Source organism: Phocoena phocoena, chromosome 3, assembly GCF_963924675.1.
Source record: "Phocoena phocoena chromosome 3, mPhoPho1.1, whole genome shotgun sequence".
NCBI classification, from domain to species: domain Eukaryota; kingdom Metazoa; phylum Chordata; class Mammalia; order Artiodactyla; family Phocoenidae; genus Phocoena; species Phocoena phocoena.
Window position 1 is genome coordinate 106,818,306 of NC_089221.1, and position 18,127 is coordinate 106,836,432.

Below are 18,127 nucleotides of genomic sequence, written 5' to 3' on the forward strand. Positions count from 1 at the left end.
TGAATGGTGGCTAGTAATTACTAATAGAATAAAATTCAATTCAAATCATAAGTTTAAGAGAAACAAACATTAGTTATGATTGTAGTTTGGCCAAAGTTACAAAACTACATGATAAAATAATCAGAGGAAAACATTTTAGACATTTTCATGTTTATGGAAGATATACTTTGTACATAGAGGTGTATTAATAATGAAAAACTAAACTTTGTTATATCATTTACTGTTTCTTCAGAAAAGACTATATTTTGTAACTTTCTCATTTTGAAGTAATTATAGATTCACAAAAATTTGTGTACCCTTCCTCCAGTTTCCCCCACTGGTAACATCGTATCTATAGTTCTGTATCAAAACCAGGAAATTGACATTGGGACAATTTACATACCATATTCAGATTTCACCAGTTTTACATACACTTGTGTGTACAAATGTGCACACAAGCACATGTGTGTGGTTCTGTTTCACTTGTCACATATGTTGTTTCATGTAAGATACAGAGCTGTTCCATCACCACAAAGATCTCCCTTGTGCTACTGCATTATAGCTTCCATTCATACCCTTTCCCTGTTCTCTAACCCCTGACACCCACTGATCTCCTCTCAAACTATATAATTTTTTAAGCTTTTAAAACTTTTTTTTCATTAAGCTTAAAACCTGTTAAAGTATACTTAGCACTTTTGGCAACTTTATAAAAACTATGGAAAATTCCATACCCTCTAACGATTTCCTTGTAGCTTAAAAAATACTGTAAGTTTAAGAAAATTTGTGTACCTAATATTTTATCCTTATCAATTAATTAACCAGGTCATCAAAATTAGCTAAGGCTAAATAGCTGAGAGGCCTATAATGAACTTTCCTCATCTGTTCATGTATTTAAGCTGTTCTAATCCTCCCACTCCCCCCACCACTTTAAGGGTATTGTGCATTTCTGAAAGGAATGCTTTGAGGTCTTTATCCATGTAACACAAAAGTATGGCCTGCTGAAAATGCATTTTCTTACTCTGGAGTAGGCCTTGCAAAATACTATTTATTATGCTTGTTATGCTCTAACAGTAATTTTGGTTTAGGATACCTGTTAATAACTCTGCATAATTATTAGTAGTGTTCCCTTTCACTCTCAAAAACATCAGAGTTTGGCTAATAAATGATATACTCTGTAATTTGCTGAGATTTAAATGTGATTGGAAGTTCAAGAAAATATTTTCACGTGTTTATAATCATAAGAATTGTTTTGAAAGCCTCCTTATTCATCATTAAGATTTGGAGACAGGAATTTGCTTTAGCACAGGGCTTAAGAGCATAGGCTGTAGAGTCAGATATGCTTTGAAAATTCCAGCTTTTTCTCTTAGTAGTTTTGTAGCTGGGGCAAATTTGTTGACTTCCAAGCCTCAGTTTCCTCATCTTTATTCATAAGGCTATTGTGAAGATACTGTCTGTGAAGCTCTTAGCATAGTGCTGGCACTGAGGCTTACATACTTTCTATTGTTATTTCTCTTAATATACACATATCAGTGATGAGGATTATGGATAGAAGATCAATTTCATATTATGTTTGTCTTTATGATAAATCCTTTTTATTGTGGAAGCTAAACGTTTACTAACTCCTTCCCAAAAAACAAAAAATGAAGAAAGTGCTTTAAAAATAGAGACGGCACTTTCACCATGAGCTTAGGAAAGAATTCTATCCCCTAGTTTTGGCTTTATAGTCATGGGTATAATTTTTCACTGTTGTCTGTCATCTTATATGTATATGAACATTTGTCACATCCTACATTTTTTACATGTGTAAATGACTTTTAGAGTAGAGTTGGTTCACATTTTATACATCATTCTTTTGTCTACCAGATTCTTATGTTCTGTACATCTCACTCATTACTGATTCCCCATCACCTAATTCAAATGTCTGACAGTTAGTTGTGGCTAAAGATATTTAGTTGAATAGTCATTTCAAAATTGATTGTCACATTTGTTTATAATAAGAAATTATTCATTATAAACTTACTTACCATTATCATTATAAACTTTGCTTAAAATTGTCATTTAATTGCTATTATACCATGATGCCCTCTTTTGTTAAAAGATTCAGATAACATTTTGAATACTTTATGTCTACAGAAGAATTACTATCATCACAAGAGAAGTCTCCTGGTGTCAAGGATGTGGTACTAAGTGTGGAGTATAGTAAAAAATCAGATTTAGATACTTCTAAACCATCTAGTGAAAAATCCATTACACATAAAGGTAATTTTTATTCAAACAAGAAATTTTATTAATGGTAATGTTTTAATTTTGGAAGAAATAGTTTTTATTATATGGTATGTCTTACAAAGTAACCAGTTCTCAAACGTGTATTGTTCATTTCTAGTTGCTCAGGTAAAATTTATGCCTTTCCAGAATGGCTACAAATGATTATTTTTAAGGTATTAAGTAGATCATAGAACAGAAACCATGCCAGTTAATTAAACATGCTCTTGTATGTTTTTATTTATACTTAATTTTAATTTGAAGCATAGATTAATCTGAACTTGGAAAGAAACATGGTAGTTTTAGAGTAATGTGTATATAGCATATGATAACACTGAAAGGAATGATGTTTATAAAATTAGTTTACATAATTTTTTATGTAAATCAAGATAATTCAATACCAGGGGTTTTGTTTATGTGCTGAGATACTCAGAATATTTTTACATCTACTGTACCTGGTATTATTCAGTTAAAACAATGTAGTAAAATATCAAGTGTAATTTTATTGCTCAATGTAGTCCCCTCCCAAGAAATGAGCAATTTACGTTTGTCTGCTGAACTGTTGGGCCATAATTACAGAAATAAATACTCCTGGTGGCTAATGTGGTTTAAGCCACAAAAAGATTTCCAAATCTCCTGAGACTTTGGGATAATTTCATCCACAAATCTCTATGTCATGCTTATGAGAAGGAAAGAGGAATGACTTCCAAATCTTACTCTCCCACCCTCACTCTCCTACCTCTGTTTCAGCCTAGTATCTCCATCTGTCCTACTCCCAGCTGACATGCAACAAGAAAAATCTGCACTGTAAATCATCAAACCGTATCATACTTTTGCTTCCTGTAAAATAATTACCATTCTTTTTCTGAAATTGATAACCTTGGACAACTCCTATCTCTGAAATCTCTTCTAGATTATTTAGAAGCATTAATGTTGCTTTTTCTTTCCTCCTTATTTACCTTGTTTGCTTAGAGTAGTGGTAGTTGAGAGTTTAGTTGAGACCCATTTTCCATATCAATTCTTTGCTGGCTTGATTATAATCTTTTTTTTCTATTTCACCTCAAAATTCTATAAACTGGTTCTGATAACTCTTCTTATGTTCCTGCATTTATTTTTAGTTTGTGGTATACATTCTTTCATTTCCTCTTGTTTGTTGTTGTTGTCCTTTTCTCTTGCCTAAAACAGATCCTTTCTTTACGGAATCTGTTAGGAATTAACAGGTAAAACTATGATAGGAGGAGAAGTAATATATTTATCAGGCATCTACTGTTCCTCTCACATTGTAGTAGATGTTATCCATTCATTAGCTCATTAATGTATGTCACAATCTTATGAAGTCTATTTTTATAGAGTAGGGAACTGGGTCAGTACATTTCTACTCATCTTTTTATTATAAAAATGTAAATGCCTTTAACTTAGTTTAAATCATTTTTCAGTGTCAAGATTTCCTTGACATTTCTGAGCTCTTTGAAATGAATACAGAATGTCCATAGTTATGTTTTTTATTATCATTAAAAATAGATAATATCAAATATCTACTTTATATGAACAGTAATATTTAATACAATTAATTAAATGTAATAATTGAAATGTTTCTTGTTCCATAACAGGCATAAAAATTAGCATTCAAAAATAGCATTTATTTTGTGTTTATTTTCTATTTAGCCAATTATTTTCAAAATTAGTACAGAAAACATAGGAAAGTTTATATAATTTTAAACGTCTTCTGAATTTTAAACATTCTGGTATAGTTATTATATTTGGTACGTCTGTCTTATTGAGGCAAGCAGTATGCAGAGGGACAGAAAGAGTACCCTTTGAATATATGTTTTGTGCTAGGCACTGAGCTGAGTGCATTAATGCTTGCAATATGACAACCTTAAGAGGTAGGTATTGTTCACCCTTTTAACAAATGAGGAAAGTGAGGAGTTAAGTAAAGTAACTAGCTTAAGGTCACACAGCTAGAAGAAGGGTTAGAGGTAAACTTGGAATGCTGGGAGTCTGACTCAAGAGCCCACTGCAGTGTACTCTTTCCTGTCCAAGTTGGGAGTTTTATGTGCCTTAAACAAATAGTACAGCTTAGAATACGAAAAATTTTCAGGTTAGGAAAACTATTAACCTAGGAAATATTTATAGACATGTAAATGGACCGACATATGCTATATACATGCATGTACACACACGTGTATATATGTGTATATATATACATATACATATATGTATATATATAAATTTATGTATTTGAAAAATCACTCCTGTATAACCTGGCATTTTATATAAACCAAAAGACTCTTGTCTCTGATCAAATTCCTAAATATTTCAAGTGGTGATTAATTTTTACAAATACCAAATATATCTATTAAGTGCTTCTAAAATTCCTTGTCAGTCATTTGCACAGTGATGCAGTGGCATGTTTGAAATTTATGTATTACTTGCAACACCAGTTTTATAATATCATATTTCTACTTTATAAGCCAGAGCAACTGATTTCAAGTATGAAAGTTTAAAAGTTTAAAAATTCTAAAGTTTTTGTCAGTTTTACAGGAATGAAATTTAGGGGTGGGTGTTACTCAGTAGCCCTGTTGGAGGCGTCTAAAATATGTTTGCTTTTTCAAATCCTGAACACTCAGTGTAGAAAATTTCTTCAGTCTTAATTATTTTTCACACTGTTTCTTCATACTATGTTTTATTTATAAATGTGTTCTAGTTACATTTTCATTATTTTATTAATAAGAAGGCAATTAACTTATATTTTGTGTTTTTTAAACATAATCTAGATGAGGAAGAGGATGGCAAGACTCCAACTCAACCACTGTTGAAAAAAGGCAGGCATTTTTCATCATTTTATTTTAATCCTTTTTCTCATACTGTTAATTCTTTAACTCCAATCTTATTATTTTCTTTCTTTACCTTGGTTTTTATTTCCATGGTGAGGTGATGTTACAGTTTTTTATTAAATGCAGATTAGAAAAATTATCATTAGGCCAACTAAAGCATTAAATTATCCCAGGAAAAGGTGATATATCAAAGACAAATTCTTTTAAATCAAAGACAAATTCTTTTAAATCATGGTAGTATTTCAGAAGTATTCAAATCCTGAAAGTCAGTATTTTAATTTTTAAATTTAAACTGCATGGTTTAGATGATAAGTAGAGACACTGAAATAGGTTTATTTACAGTGTCACTTGCATTCTTTACCATCAGTTGTACCCAGCCAAGTCCTTAATTTTGATACTAATATATTTCTCATTTCAAAAATTACAATATTTCTCACAGTCCTGCTGCGTTTGGGAGATACAGTCATGTCAACGTACATGAATTTTATGAGAAGGAGATAGAGGTGAGAGTTATGGAGCAGTGTGGTTTGGTAGCCATATTATTTCATCATGCAAAATCATTCGTCATGTTTTGCGTACATCATGGCAGCATGAAAAGTGAATGATAGACATTCTACAAAAGTGATCAGACTTCCTTCTGTGGATTTATGCTTTTAAAATTTGGTGTAGGGATTTCATTATAGTCATTTGCTTGCTCACAGAATCAGTGCTGATTTTTTTTTCTTCCTTTTTAATTCCTGGGGATACATAATGGGAACTCCCTTGATAAACTGTTCTTTAGACCTACAGTAGATGGGTGCCCCTCCTAGGAGTTCCCACAGTCTTTCTGTGATTCAAAGAAAGATGTGGTGGTTATATGGCTTTAGAATTGGGCCTCACATATTGAGGGGACAAAAGTTAGGTATAGATGAGGGAGTTTTTCCTTAGACTGAGAGGTTTCATTGTGATAACTGCATGATTGTATTGATATGTCTCCCATTTCTGTCTTTTATATTACAGATAACATTACATTTAAATTTTTTTTTGAGCTTTAAATTATTTTTATTTTTTTATTTTTTTTAAACATCTTTATTGGGGTATAATTGCTTTACAATGGTGCGCCAGTTTCTGCCCTATAACAAAGTGAATCAGCTATACATATACATATGTTCCCATATGTCTTCCCTCTTGCGTCTCCCTCCCTCCCACTCTCCCCATCCCACCCCTCCAGGCCGTCACAAAGCCCCGAGCTAATATCCCTGTGCCTTGCGGCTGCTTCCCCCTAGCTATCTACCTTACTACGTTTGTTAGTGTGTATATGTCCATGACTCTCTCTCGCCCTGTCAAAACTCACCCTTCCCCCTCCCCATATCCTCAAGTCCGTTCTCCAGTAGGTCTGTGTCTTTATTCCTGTCTTACCCCTAGGCTCTTCATGACATTTTTTTCCCTTAAATTCCATATATATGTGTTAGCATACGGTATTTGTCTTTTTCTTTCTGACTTACTTCACTCTGTATGACAGACTCTAGGTCTATCCATCTCATTACAAATTGAGCTTTAAATTATTGAGAAACCAGATTACAAAAGAAATTATGTTCATGGAATGGGCATAAGCTTAATTTGCCCAGTTAGCCTGAAACAGCTTTTCAAAAATCAAAATCTAGCGATCATAATTTTCTTTAGTAGTTTTTATGATTCTCTTTCATTCAGAATGCTTCAAAATATTAGAAATTAGGTAAGATAATTTGGATGGGTTTAGGTATTATAGAGATATTATTTATCTGTAACCATTTAAAAAGTATATTTAAATTGTAAACAAGTATAACCTTATGATTGATGTCATATATACAACTACATTATAAACATTTGAATATACAAAAGTTAGGGAACTATGGGAACTTAGCAAAATATACTTTAATATTTACCTCCTCCCTAATATCTTATTTTTCTGCTTGATCCTTCAGAACCCAAAGGCCCTGCTGTGCCTTTAAATGTAGCTGACCAAAAGCTTCTTGAAGCCAGTACACAGTTTCAGAAAAAACAGGGAAAGAACACTATTGATGTCTGGTGGCTTTTTGATGATGGAGGTAAGGTTGCTAACATATGTTTTTAAGAAGTTTAAATTTTCTGAAGTTTTGGGGGTAGTACTAGGAAATGGTATATACTCTTCATTGACCCCATTCCCGTTAAGCCAGGTCCCCCAAAGCAACAGGATTAGTTCCAGAATCAGGCATCACACTTTGTTGTCCTGTCCCTTCAGTATCCTTCAAATTGAAAGTTGCTCAGTCCTTCCTTGAGTTTCATGACTTTAACATTATTTTTAGATATTACAGACCATTTTGTAGAATGTCACTTGATTTGGAGTGCTGTTTAATGATTCATCATAATTAGTTTCTGTGGGTAGAAGTATCACAGAAGTGATGCTGTGCCCTTCTGTCTGCGTCTTATCAGGTGGCATAGTGTTGATTTGTCTCATCACTGGTGAAGGTAGCTTTGACCATTGAGTAAGGTGGTTTTCCCAAGGTTTATATACCGAAAACTTATCGTTACCCCTTTTATGATATTTGGGGCATGGGGAGTTACTTTGAGACCATGCACATATACCATCGTTACTGCTATTTTTGGCACCATCTTTAGCATCCATTGATATTTCTGCCTGAATTTATTCTTGCTGTTACTATTGTTGTGGTGTGTTTCTGGTGTCCAAATGGTGATTTTTCCAATCCTGTCATTTCTTCATTTATTAGTTGGTGTTTAACTATAAAGAGGAGCTTTCTCTTTACTTCTATGTGGACTTATGGATTCCTGTTTTATTCAGTGGATTATGATTTTTTCATTCTCATAGTTTGTTTTGATGTTGTCCCAGATTTGGCCAGCAGTATTCTCTTTAGGATAACTTCTGTGTCCATTTGTCATGTCCACATCATTCTTTATTTTCTGATAAAATAAGACATTCCAGGCTCAGTTTTGTACTTTACCTACACCAACACTTGAATCACCCTTTATCCAAAGAGGCTTGATTCCTTTTAGTGGAGAATGGTATTTAGAAACAAAGGTCAGGGCGTTAGAAATGCCTGTTTCTACTAGGGTGTGACTGCTCCCAGGCCCTCTTAGTGGACAGATGTAGAAACACACCCACCCACCCCCCCACACACACACTTATTTGTATATACAGGTATAGATTGAAACCACTTCCATTGCAACACTGCAGGGTTCGCTCCAGCTTCTCCCTTTTTATGTTTCTCATTCCATTGAGAAACATGGCTCCCGTTAGCTTCAGTGAATACTCTCTTTTCCTCAGTCCTGATATAACCAGTCTCCCTACCCTGCCAGGCCACTATCTCATTTCTTTGACTTCCTTGCATGGGCCCTGACTCCACTGGGCCTCTCTCCTTATTCAGGCCTGCCAAGTGGCTTTTTGACTGAATTATTAAGGAAGGACTGAAAGAACAATTTTGTCTCATATTGAGTTATAATAAAGGTGTTTTTAGCAACTAACTTGAATTAAAAGTTCTTAATTGAGAAATTAGTATTTTAATAAGTGATTTGTTATATTTTTATGATTCAGGTTTGACCTTATTGATACCTTATCTTCTGACTACCAAGAAAAAGTGGAAGGATTGTAAGATCAGAGTATTCATTGGTGGAAAAATAAACAGAATAGACCATGACCGGAGAGCGTAAGTCTGTTTTAAATTGATGGGCATTTATCTAGTAGTACTTCATCATTTCAATATAGATTTGATAGGGATAACAATTAGACAACACAGAAAATGTCAGTCATGTTGCTCTGTTCTGTAGTGAAGCTGAAAAGTCTAGCTAAACAAGTAAAACCTCATTCTCTTTTAGTCTTAACGTTTAAGTTTAGATTCTTGGTTATACTTATATGTAATATTTTTTAACATATTGACATTTTAGAAAAGCTTTATTAAATACTTGCAGCATCAAAGTGTTAAGCAGCCTTTTTTAAAAAGAAAAATCAGGGTAAAAAATACACAAAAGTGATATTTGTATATGCGTTATATTTTGTAGACTTCTAGACAACAGAAATACAGGATGGCATTGTCCATTTTCTTATTTCTGTCTGTCCTGTCACAATTCTAGTTCTGGTTTCATTGCTTCTCTAAGTACACTGTGTCTCATCTCTGATCATTTCATAATATATCATGCATATTGCTCCCAATTTCACGTTTAGAAAGCAAAGCTTTGATCATGTGATGCCTCTGCCCCAAATATTTTTAACTTCTTCTCTGTTACACACCACAGAGAGTCTAGGCGACAGGGCCCTTTACAATCTGTCCCCGTTTCCTTTCTGTCTATATCTCCTATTCCCCCAAATACGCCTTGTACTTCAGTTTACATTGCTGCATCTGCTCTAAACAAACATATGATTTCAGACTTTCACTTCTTTGCCTGCTCTCATCTGTCTACTACAAATAGTTGTTCACTTGCCTCCTCCCTTCTCTGTTAAAATAACTCCATTCTTTAAAACCCCAGTACTTATTGTCACCTTCCTCATAACGCCTTCCCTGTTTCTTTCTAGTTGTTACATTCCCTTCCTGAAACATGATATACTTGATACCAGTCATTACATTCTGAGGCTTGAATTATTTTCTTATCTTAGATTTGAGTTTAACACATATTAGGCACTTAGTAGATTTACACTGGAGTTGAGCTAAGTGTTTATACATTTCAAATCATGAATTATGCAAGAAATACTAGTAATTTAAAAGTTAAACCTATAGCTTGTTTGTTTTCTGTTATCTTAATTTAGAAAACTCATTTTATTAAAAATAAAATCCTGTTTTGTTAATTGCTTTTCCTGTATGTGTGTTTGAACTTTTTTGTTGTTACCACCAAAGTTTAATTGCCAACTCTGCCTCCAAAAAGGTATTTATTTACTGAAAAACTAGAGGTTTATTGGAGCTCCTTTTCATGTTTGTCCCAGTTTAAAAAAAAAAAAAAGCTGTGAACTTAATCTGCCATCAGTTATAGCTTCAGTTTTGCCCGAAAAGTCAGAGTTGGACCTTGAAATATGCATTATTTGTGGATAGAAGAATAATCCAAAAATAATTTTAAAATAACTGTTTACTAGTTTTTACTGAAATACATATACTTACAATATAATTTGACTAAAATTAACTTTAAAAAAACTAGTTGCCATTCAGATTTCATTATTAATGTCTTGCTCTGTCCATTCATTATTGGATACTAAGGAGAGATTCAGAGAAAGTAAAAGAATACAACACAAGTTTCTACTCAGAATTTAGATGTCTACTTTGTGAATGAACAGTAACTCATTTAGATGTCTACTTTGTAAGTTAATTCAGATGGACTCTGTTTAGTACCTATCGATTCAGCCCTAAATAGAATACGAATACTTCTATATACATCCTTCATGTGTCTCAATGCTTTGTTCTAGGATGGCTACTTTGCTTAGCAAGTTCCGGATAGACTTCTCTGATATCATGGTCTTAGGAGATATTAATACTAAACCAAAGAAAGAAAAGTAAGTTATTGGATTAATTACTTTGTATAAATTTCTGATTCTTTTATGGATGACCTACTCAGACATGCTAACAGATCATTTAATTTAAACTAATTACCTGGGGACTTTGCCTGCCGTTAGTTACATGTGAAGTCAACTTATTTTTAATCTAGCAGATAGTTGGCATGCCTATTGCAGATACTGAAGTAAGTCTAAAGGGTTTTTAATATTTAGAGAAGAATTCAATTACTGATTTACAAGTAGTTTTTGAAAATCATTAGTGCCACAGAAATTCCACATGGTTCTTTAAATTTCCATTGTTCATTATGACCACTCAGTCCTTACTCCACATGTGTAATACTTTCCACTATTTTGGTTTTTTACTGAAATAGGGAAAAAAATAAATCTAAGAATTTGCCTATAGTAATTGCATTCAGAATTCTCAAGAGTCAAAGAAAAGTAGACTCGTGGACTATTCTACCTGGAAATGGTATATGGAAGTTGTTATAATTATACATATTTATATTACTGTACATAATTTTAATTACTTTCAGATATATGTTGAATACATGATGAAGCTGGTATAAAGAATTCATTTTAAGTAGAGAACAGTAAGGTATACCTTGTAAGGTTGTAGTCAGGGAGACATTTTTTTCTCTTATAGAAGAATATATACTAGGAGATTTGTATGAGACTGGTTCTGAAAAATATGTTTTTTACATTCATAGAGGTTTAGAATGCTGTTCATGTTCTTCCACTATCTTTTGTTCTTTTTAGTATCTTTGGACCTACAGCTTAATTCTGGATCTTAAATGTTTAATATCTGCCCTTTCCTCCCTTCAAAATGTTCTAGTACCTTTTCTTACACTACTTTTCTTCAGTGGTACTTGAACTGGGAAAGCAATTGAGTGTTTTGAGTAAAGGAGTAACACAATTAGACTTATTGTTTAACAGGATCATTTTGGCTTATGTGATGAAATTTATTTAGGTTGGCGGGCTGGGGTATAGGAGCAGGGGCAGATATAAGGAAACCTGCACTAGCAGTTAAAATTGCAGTTCTTTTATAATGAATATGATTCTAAATTTCTAATCAGTTAGAGAAACTAGTGATTGCTATTTTCAAAATAAATTGCCAGAGTGATTGTTATAGTCAGAGTATGGAAGGGAGCACGATGGTTGGAAAACACTAACTTCTATAGTTATAATTACAATAATTTTTCAAGTTATAATTTAGTGTTTAAGATCTTACTGTTAAGTAATTCAGCATAAGGTTAATTATCTGTATTCTGTTTTTCTAAGTATTGTAGCTTTTGATGAAATGATTGAGCCATACAGACTTCATGAAGATGATAAAGAACAAGATATTGCCGATAAAATGAAAGAAGATGAACCATGGCGAATAACAGATAACGAGCTTGAACTTTATAAGACCAAGGTATTCTTTCTCTCCTACTTCCTTTTCATTAATCTTCCATGTGATTTAAAAAAAAAAATAAGACATATGTATCAAGAATTACAGTGGGACATTAAAAGGATCATACACCATAATCAAGTGGGTTTTCTCCCAGGAATGCAAGGATTCTTCAGTATTTGCAAATCAATCAGTGTGATACACCATATTAACAAATTGAAGGAGAAAAACCATATGATCATCTCAATAGATGCAGAAAAAGTTTTCGACAAAATTCAATACCCATTTATGATAAAAACCCTCCAGAAAGTAGGCATAGAAGGAACTTTCCTCAACATAATAAAGGCCATATATGACAAACCCACAGCCAACATAGTCCTCAATAGTGAAAAACTGAAACCATTTCCTCTAAGATCAGGAACAAGACAAGGCTGCCCACTCTCACCACTATTATTCAACATAGTTTTGCAAGTTTTAGCCACAGCAATCAGAGAAGAAAAAGAAATAAAAGGAATCCAAATCGGAAAAGAAGAAGTAAAGCTGTCACTGTTTGCATATGACATGATACTATACATAGATAATCCTAAAGATGCTACCAGAAAACTACTAGAGCTAATCAATGAATTTGGTAAAGTAACAGGGTACAAAATTCACAGAAATCTCTAGCATTCCTATACACTAATGATGAAAAATCTGAAAGTGCAATTAAGGAAACACTCCCATTTACCATTGCAACAAAAAGAATAAAATATCTAGGAATAAACCTACCTAAGGAGACGAAAGACTTGTATGCAGAAAATTATAACACTGATGAAAGAAATTAAAGATGATACAAATAGATGGAGAGATATACCATGTTCTTGGATTGGAAGAATCAACATTGTGAAAATGACTCTACTACCCAAAGCAATCTACAGATTCAATGCAATCCCTATCAAACTACCACTGGCCTTTTTCACAGAACTAGAACAAAAAATTTCACAATTTGTATGGAAACACAAAAGACCCCGAATAGCCAAAGCAATCTTGAGAAAGACAAACGGAGCTGGAGAAATCAGGCTCCCTGACTTCAGACTATACTACAAAGCTACAGTAATCAAGGCAGTATGGTACTGGCACAAAAACAGAAATATAGATCAGTGGAACAGGATAGAAAGCCCAGAGATAAACCCATGCACATATGGTCACCTTATCATTGATAAAGGAGGCAAGAATATATAGTGGAGAAAAGACAGCCTCTTCAATAATTGGTGCTGGGAAAACTGGACAGGTACATGTAAAAGTATGAAATGCGAACACTCCCTAACACCATACACAAAAATAAACTCAAAATGGATTAAAGACCTAAATGTAAGGCCAGACACTATCAAACTCTTAGAGGAAAACATAGGCAGAACACTATGACATAAATCACAGCAAGATCCTTTTGAACCCACCACCTAGAGAAATGGAAATAAAAATAAAAATAAACAAGTGGGACCTAATGAAACTTAAAAGCTTTTGCACAGCAAAGGAAACCATAAACAAGATGAAAAGACCACCCTCAGAATGGGAGAAAATATTTGCAGATGAAGCAACTGACAAAGGATTAATCTCCAAAATTTACAAGCAGCTCATGCAGCTCCATATCAAAAAAACAAACAACCCAATCCAAAAATGGGCAGAAGACCTAAATAGACATTTCTCCAAAGAAGATATACAGATTGCCAACAAACACATGAAAGGATGCTCAACATCATTAATCATTAGAGAAATGCAAATCAAAACTACAATGGGATATCATCTCACACCGGTCAGAATGGCCATCATCAAAAAAATCTAGAAACAATAAATGCTGGAGAGGGTGTGGAGAAAAGGGAACCCTCCTGCACTGTTAGTGGGAATGTAAATTGATACAGCCACTATGGAGAACAGTATGGAGGTTCCTTGAAAAACTACAAATAGAACCAACATATGCCCCAGCAATCCCACTACTGGGCATATACCCTGAGAAAACCGTAATTCAAAGTCATGTACCAAAATGTTCATTGCAGCACTATTTACAATAGCCAGGACATGGAAGCAACCTAAGTGTCCATCAACAGATGAATGGATAAAGAAGATGTGGCACATATATATGATAGAATATTACTCAGCCCTAAAAAGAAACGAAATTGAGTTATTTGTAGTGAGGTGGATGGGCCTAGAGTCTGTCATACAGAGTGAAGTAAGTCAAAGAGAAAAACAAATACCATATGCTAACACATACATATGGAATTTAAGAAAAAAAAAAATTCATGAAGAACCTAGGGGCAAGACGGGAATAAAGACACAGACCTACTAGAGAATGGACTTGAGGATATGGGGAGGGGGAAGGGTAAGCTGTGACAAAGTGAGACAGTGGCATGGACATATGTACACTGCCAAACGTAAAATAGATGGCTAGTGGGAAGCAGCCGCATAGCACAGGGAGATCAGCTCGGTGCTTTGTGACCACCTAGAGGGGTGGGATAGGGAGGGTGGGAGGGAGGGAGACGCAAGAGGGAAGACATATGGGAATATATGAATATGTATAACTGATTCACTTTGTTATAAAGCAGAAACACAGCATTGTAAAGCAATTATACTCCAATAAAGATGTTAAAAAAAAAAAAAAAGAACTGCAATTGGTTGTGAGAGGAACCAGTGGTGTAAACTAAATCTACTTTAAGTTGTAATTATATTTGGATAGTGCAAAGCATTAATTTTTTTTTTTAATTCTGGAAAAGATATTTTTATTATACCAAAATTGATTTTGGTTTCTTTTTGTCTACTTAATAGCTTTATGAACCAGGGTAAATTCCAGTTTTCAAAAGGTCTAGTAATGACTTTGTTCTGTTTTATTTCAGACATACCGGCAGATCAGGTTAAATGAATTATTAAAGGAACATTCAAACACAGCTAATATCATTGTCATGTAAGTAATACCTATACAAAGATTTCCTTGGGTATTCATTTTATGATAATTCAATTAGGATTCATTTCTATTACCAAGTATATATCTATATAACATCCATAATGACTTTGTGGTTATGAGGAAAAATACTTATTAAATACACTTTGCTTTAAGCATATGAAGAAATCATTTAAGATAGGAGGAAAGAAAAACAAAGATATTAACCTTAAGCTTGCATGAATCTAAGTACTTCTTTATCATAATAGTTTATTCTGCGATTTTTCCTTTATCCTTTTTCCTACTTTTAAAAAATCCCTTGGCTTTGGAAACACCACAGCATAGCCATCAACATTTGTGGGGTATGAGGGCTGCAAGTTAAAACGTCGATCCCAGGCAGCTGCTTCATAGAAATAACTCCATCAAGTTATGTGGAGGATTAAATTTAAAAAGTAGTTCCTATCTCAATTCCCACCAAGTTCCCACACACAAAATTTACATCTAAACGCATTGTCTTCACATTGAATATCGATGCTTATGCTTACTCTGGCTTTTCCTCCACAAAACCAGGTTAGCTAGATCTTTCTTGAACCCAAATTTTCTCAGTCCTGGAGCCTGGGCCCTTATATAGGTAAAGAAGGCTCAGATCTCTGAAACATGCCAAATGATGAAATAAAGTAATACCAAAGGATTGTTAGTTTGATTAACAACAAATATTTAATACACCAGAAAATTTCAGATTTTGCTGATGATAATTAAGTATCTGTAATGGAAGTCACTAAAACATAGAAATCTGGAGAGAGACACTCTGTGGAGCAACTGGACATACTATCACTATCTACAAATGGAAATGAGAGTCCAGAGAGAGATAAAGGAAATTGAACATTAATATGTAGAATTAATTATGTTTGAATTTCATTTGTCCATGTATAGATACCACTATCAAAATTCAGATAGAAGAATTTCTATCTAAAAGAATTCTAAGGGGAAATTTGAGGTTTAATGTTAGATACCAGATGTGTTAGGGTTTATAGAAATATTTATTTGCTATTCTTATTTTTGAGAAATATTTTGTTCAAACTTGAAAAAAATGGGAATAATTATATGTGAGTAGTTACTAAACAATATGCAGAATTTCCCTGCACTCAAAAATATTCTGTAACTATAGTAGTTTTTAGTTACTATTACTGTGACTTAGTTTGTAATTCTTACATTTTATTCTTCTCAACTTAAATGCATTGTCTAATTTCCTTTCTTTTTTTGATACCAGGAGTCTCCCAGTTGCACGAAAAGGTGCTGTGTCTAGTGCTCTCTACATGGCATGGTTAGAAGCTCTATCCAAGGACCTACCACCAATTCTCCTAGTCCGTGGGAATCATCAGAGTGTCCTTACCTTCTATTCTTAAATGTTCTGTCTGCACAGTGGACAGCCCTCCAGACGGTACTTCAGTGCCTAGTGAAGTAACTGCTATCACTGAAATCTTCAATGACACGTTAACATCACAATGGCAAACTGACTTAATTTCACTATTTCATTAATTTGAAAGCACACAGAGAAGTTGCTCCATTGCTATGTGTATGGAGACTTCAGTTTTAGTCAATTCCTTATCTCTATCTTAGTGAATGATGATTCCTTGTTGTTGGACTGAAGCTTGTGAGAGTAAATTTTTCCTTTGCTACTTGAATAGCAATAAAAGTGTGTTATTTTTTGATTGATGAAAGGAGTACAAAAAGCCTTTAGCCTTGAGGTGCCTTCTGAAATTAACCAAATTTCATCACTATATCTTTTATAAATTTGTAGAATGTCAAACTTTGCCTTCAGCTATTTTTATTTCTAGTCTCTTTCACCTTAAAATAAAATGGACACTGCTTTTCTTTTTCCACTGACCAATTAGTGTTGAGTACTGTATGTTTTCTATTACTTTTGTAAAGGTGTCTGTCAGATATTAAAGGTGAGAATTAGGGCGAATTAATGAAAATGCAAGAAAAAAAATGGGAACCAAAAAGTGACCCCAAGTTTAGGTTTTCATGAATATGTATCAATATAGATCTAGGGGAAAAAAGGCCAAATAGACTTCTTTTTTTTAAACCTCTAATTGGCTGTTATTTATATCTTATTTGATTACTATTTCTTGAAACCTTAGGGAAGGTTGAAGATTTATCCAGTACTTCTATATTACCATGCTGAAAAATCACATATTGTCATTCTTTAGACAAAAATCTTTAAGATCGTTTGTATTTATTAGAAGAAAGATCTGTCCTAATTTAGGGTTTTCCTCAAATCTGAGGAACTTTTAAGAAATGCTAAAAGACTTTTCTGGAGGAAAATTAGACAAAGCATTGTTGTTTAATAGAATATTTCAATAAACACATGGAATATCACTATATCATCCTTTTTATAAATAATTAAAATATTTAGTGTTTCATTGAATGGTTAAATGGACCACTGGTTTCTTAGTGAAATGTTTTTAGGCTCAATTCATTCAGTTGTCAAGCTCATAGTCTTAATTAATATACTCAGGTTTGAACAGATTATTCTGAACATTTAAATTTAATCCATTCTTAATACTTTAAAACTTTTGTGTTAAGAAAAACTGCCAGTTTGTGCTTTTGAAATGTCTGTTTTGACATCATAGTCTACTAGTACCGTTTTGACAGTGCATTATGTACTGTTACTAAAAGCTTTATATGCAATTATTAATGTGAAGTTTTTCATTTTTTATTCAAGGAAGGATTTCCTAGAAACATTTCAAGGGATAATATGTCTACATATCTGTATGTGTGTGTGTATATGTATATGCATACACAGATGCATATGTGTATTTATAATGACATGTTGCTGGTTTTTTGCATTTTAAAGTGATCAAGATTCATCAGATTAAATTTTTTTGTTTCAGTAAACATGAGTTCACAGATTGAAAGACAGGTTTCATGGAGAAGAAAGGTGATCATTTGAAGGGCATATAACTTCACAGTTATTCAGTTAGAAAATGGAGAACATTTCATCTAAAGTACTGTTCAGTGTGTTCATTGGTATGAGTTTCACTGGTGCAGAGTTTATGTAGGTTTTCATGAATCTTGATAGAAATCTATAAAATTACTACTGTTGTTCAGTAGTGCAATATTTTTGCTGCATGAGTATGAACTAAGTTAACACCATAAAGGAGATCTGATAATACTTTTAAATTCAGAATGTTAAGAGAATGAGGTAATTGTTTTTCTAACAGTTTTCTCCAATGTTATAACTCATAGCATTGTAC

At 33.3% G+C, this 18,127-nt stretch overlaps 1 protein-coding gene across 3 annotated transcripts in view; it reads left to right on the forward strand.

Moving 5' to 3' along the window:
• SLC12A2 (solute carrier family 12 member 2) overlaps window positions 1–16,278 on the forward strand; it is a 106,764-nt gene extending 90,486 nt beyond the window's left edge. The window contains exons 20-27 of one of the 3 annotated variants that reach the window (XM_065875286.1): window positions 2,113–2,238; window positions 5,028–5,066; window positions 7,022–7,144; window positions 8,626–8,737; window positions 10,480–10,566; window positions 11,845–11,980; window positions 14,824–14,891; window positions 16,138–16,278. In XM_065875286.1, coding sequence (XP_065731358.1) covers window positions 2,113–2,238; window positions 5,028–5,066; window positions 7,022–7,144; window positions 8,626–8,737; window positions 10,480–10,566; window positions 11,845–11,980; window positions 14,824–14,891; window positions 16,138–16,273 — 827 coding nt within the window. In that variant the 3' untranslated portion in view covers window positions 16,274–16,278. Of the gene's footprint in view, window positions 1–2,112; window positions 2,239–5,018; window positions 5,067–7,021; window positions 7,145–8,625; window positions 8,738–10,479; window positions 10,567–11,844; window positions 11,981–14,823; window positions 14,892–16,137 lie in introns of all 3 variants that reach the window. The other 2 variants (XM_065875285.1, XM_065875287.1) reach the window with 2 other exon arrangements.
• Window positions 16,279–18,127: the final 1,849 nt, after the last annotated feature.